At 38.2% G+C, this 2,138-nt stretch overlaps 1 gene segment (V, D, J or C); it reads left to right on the top strand.

Moving 5' to 3' along the window:
* Positions 1 to 412: 412 nt before the first annotated feature.
* LOC102199826 (Ig kappa chain V-III region VG-like) lies at positions 413 to 1,307 on the top strand. The segment is given in 2 exon segments: positions 413 to 473; positions 565 to 1,307. Coding segments are annotated over 2 exon segments (378 nt in total).
* Positions 1,308 to 2,138: the final 831 nt, after the last annotated feature.

Below are 2,138 nucleotides of genomic sequence, written 5' to 3'. Positions count from 1 at the left end.
AGCAAAAGCTGAAATCTCTACTTGATTTCATTGAATGATAAATGTGAAGGCTCAATCTAGTGGCAGTGGTAAGAAGATATGTAGTTAAATCAGAAATGATAGATAATTTAATAGAATTTAATAAAGGAAACAATCCAGAAAGAAAGAGATAGAGAGAGAGAGAGAGAGAGAGACAGAGAGAGACACAGAGAGAGAGAGAGAGAGAGAGAGAGAGAGAGAGAGAGAGAGAGAGAGAGAGAGAGAGAGAGACAGAGAGAGAGAGAGAGAGAGAGAGAGAGAGAGAGAGAGAGACAGAGAGAGAGAGAGACAGAGAGAGACACACAGAGAGAGAGAGAGAGATTCCCAGCTCCTCCTTCTCCTGGTTATATTAAATGGCTTAACCAGCACATTTTTCTTCACATTTTATTGTCAATTCTCAGCTCACATCGACAACATGCTGCTGACTCTCTGTACTCTGATCACTGCATTAACATGTAAAGAGGACTTATGCGTCCAATCGGACCTCAGGAAAGATTTATTAGTTTGTTTGTTTCTCTTGACTTCATGTCTTCTTGTTGTTTGTAGGTGTGAGTGGTGTGACGGTGCTCACACAGAAACCTCCTGTTCTATCAGTGAGGAAAGGAGAGACAGCCACCGTGGACTGTAACCTGGGGACTGTTACTGGCAGTAATGCTCGGTGGTATAAACAGATTCCAGGAGAAGTTCCTCAGTTTGTGCTGAGGTTTCATCATAGCTGGGGTTCTCCAACCTATGGCTCTGGGTTCTCTGCTCCAAAATTCACATCCACTCATCAGTCAACAACAGATTATCGTTTGATCATCAAAAATGTGGAGGAGGGAGACTCTGCAGTCTATTACTGTAAGACACATGACAACTCTGTCGATGAGTTCGTATCACAGTGATTTATACTGTGACAAAAACCTCCTCACTGTTACTTCTCCTTTTTTGGATTTTTACACATACTGATAACTAAGACAGTGTATATTCACCACCTAAAGAAAGTATTATTCAATAAATGTTATTTTTATTGACAAACATCAGACTGCACTAACGTTGTTCCACCATATGATTAACTAATATATTTTATATGAACATTTTTTATGTCAGACATGTAAAAATGATTATGAACCAGAAACACTGATGATATGAGTTATAGTTGTTGTTTTGAAGACTCATCTGAATAAACTAGGAATATAATGTGACTGACATTATAATGCTCAAATTTGAAGGTGGAAACACTTATATATTTCTCTTGCTTTTTATACTCACTGTCAACAGTTTCTAAGTTATCATATTTGCAAACAACCATTCATTCCTGTTTTTGTGATATTTACTCAGTTATGAGATGTCACTACACGGTTTTGACAAATCTTCTTTTTACCTTAGAATTCCAAAATAATAAAGGATGGCTGAAATTACTTGACTGGCACATACTGAGAACCTTTCTGTCATGTGTGGCTGTGTGGCAGGCAGAATGAAGGATCCAAATTAATGAATCACAAGAAACCAATGAATGTACAGGGAGCACATAGGGTAATGATACAACAACTGCAATAAAAAACAACAACAACACAGGGTTTAAATATAACAGGGGGTAGCGGGGGAATGGGAAACAGGAGGGAAACACAGGTGGACTAATCTGACATAACAAGACGGGGAGGAAGCGAGACTGAAAACACTGAACGCAGGACATAAGACCGCCAAAGTAAAACAGGAAATACAAATAAGGCACGGAGACTTACAGACAGATAAGGAGACATGGCTGACAGGGAAAAGTGAACATGGAGCACAGAGAGAAGAGTAACTAAACATGAAAGGTGGAACACGGGGAAGGGAAGGTAACAGAAACCCAAGGACTATAACTAAGAATGTAACATAAGCAGAAAACAATAATGGGAATAAAACCATGAAAACCAACAAATCAAAACATAACTAATCAGAATCAGCATACTTTATTAATCCCTAGGGAAATTATGTAATTGTATAACTAATCAAACTAATCAAAAACACAGCACGCTGGGTTCCAGACCCAGTAGCATGATACTTTCAGCTTTAAAATCTAACCATGATTGATTTTATATCTGAATGAAATCAGAAAGTTAAAGTGTGAGATAATAAATCTTATCCACTGCTTCAGC

Source organism: Pundamilia nyererei, unplaced genomic scaffold, assembly GCF_000239375.1.
Source record: "Pundamilia nyererei isolate P.nyererei 1_Seehausen unplaced genomic scaffold, PunNye1.0 scaffold00629, whole genome shotgun sequence".
NCBI classification, from domain to species: domain Eukaryota; kingdom Metazoa; phylum Chordata; class Actinopteri; order Cichliformes; family Cichlidae; genus Pundamilia; species Pundamilia nyererei.
This window is presented reverse-complemented; position numbering and strand designations above follow the sequence as displayed.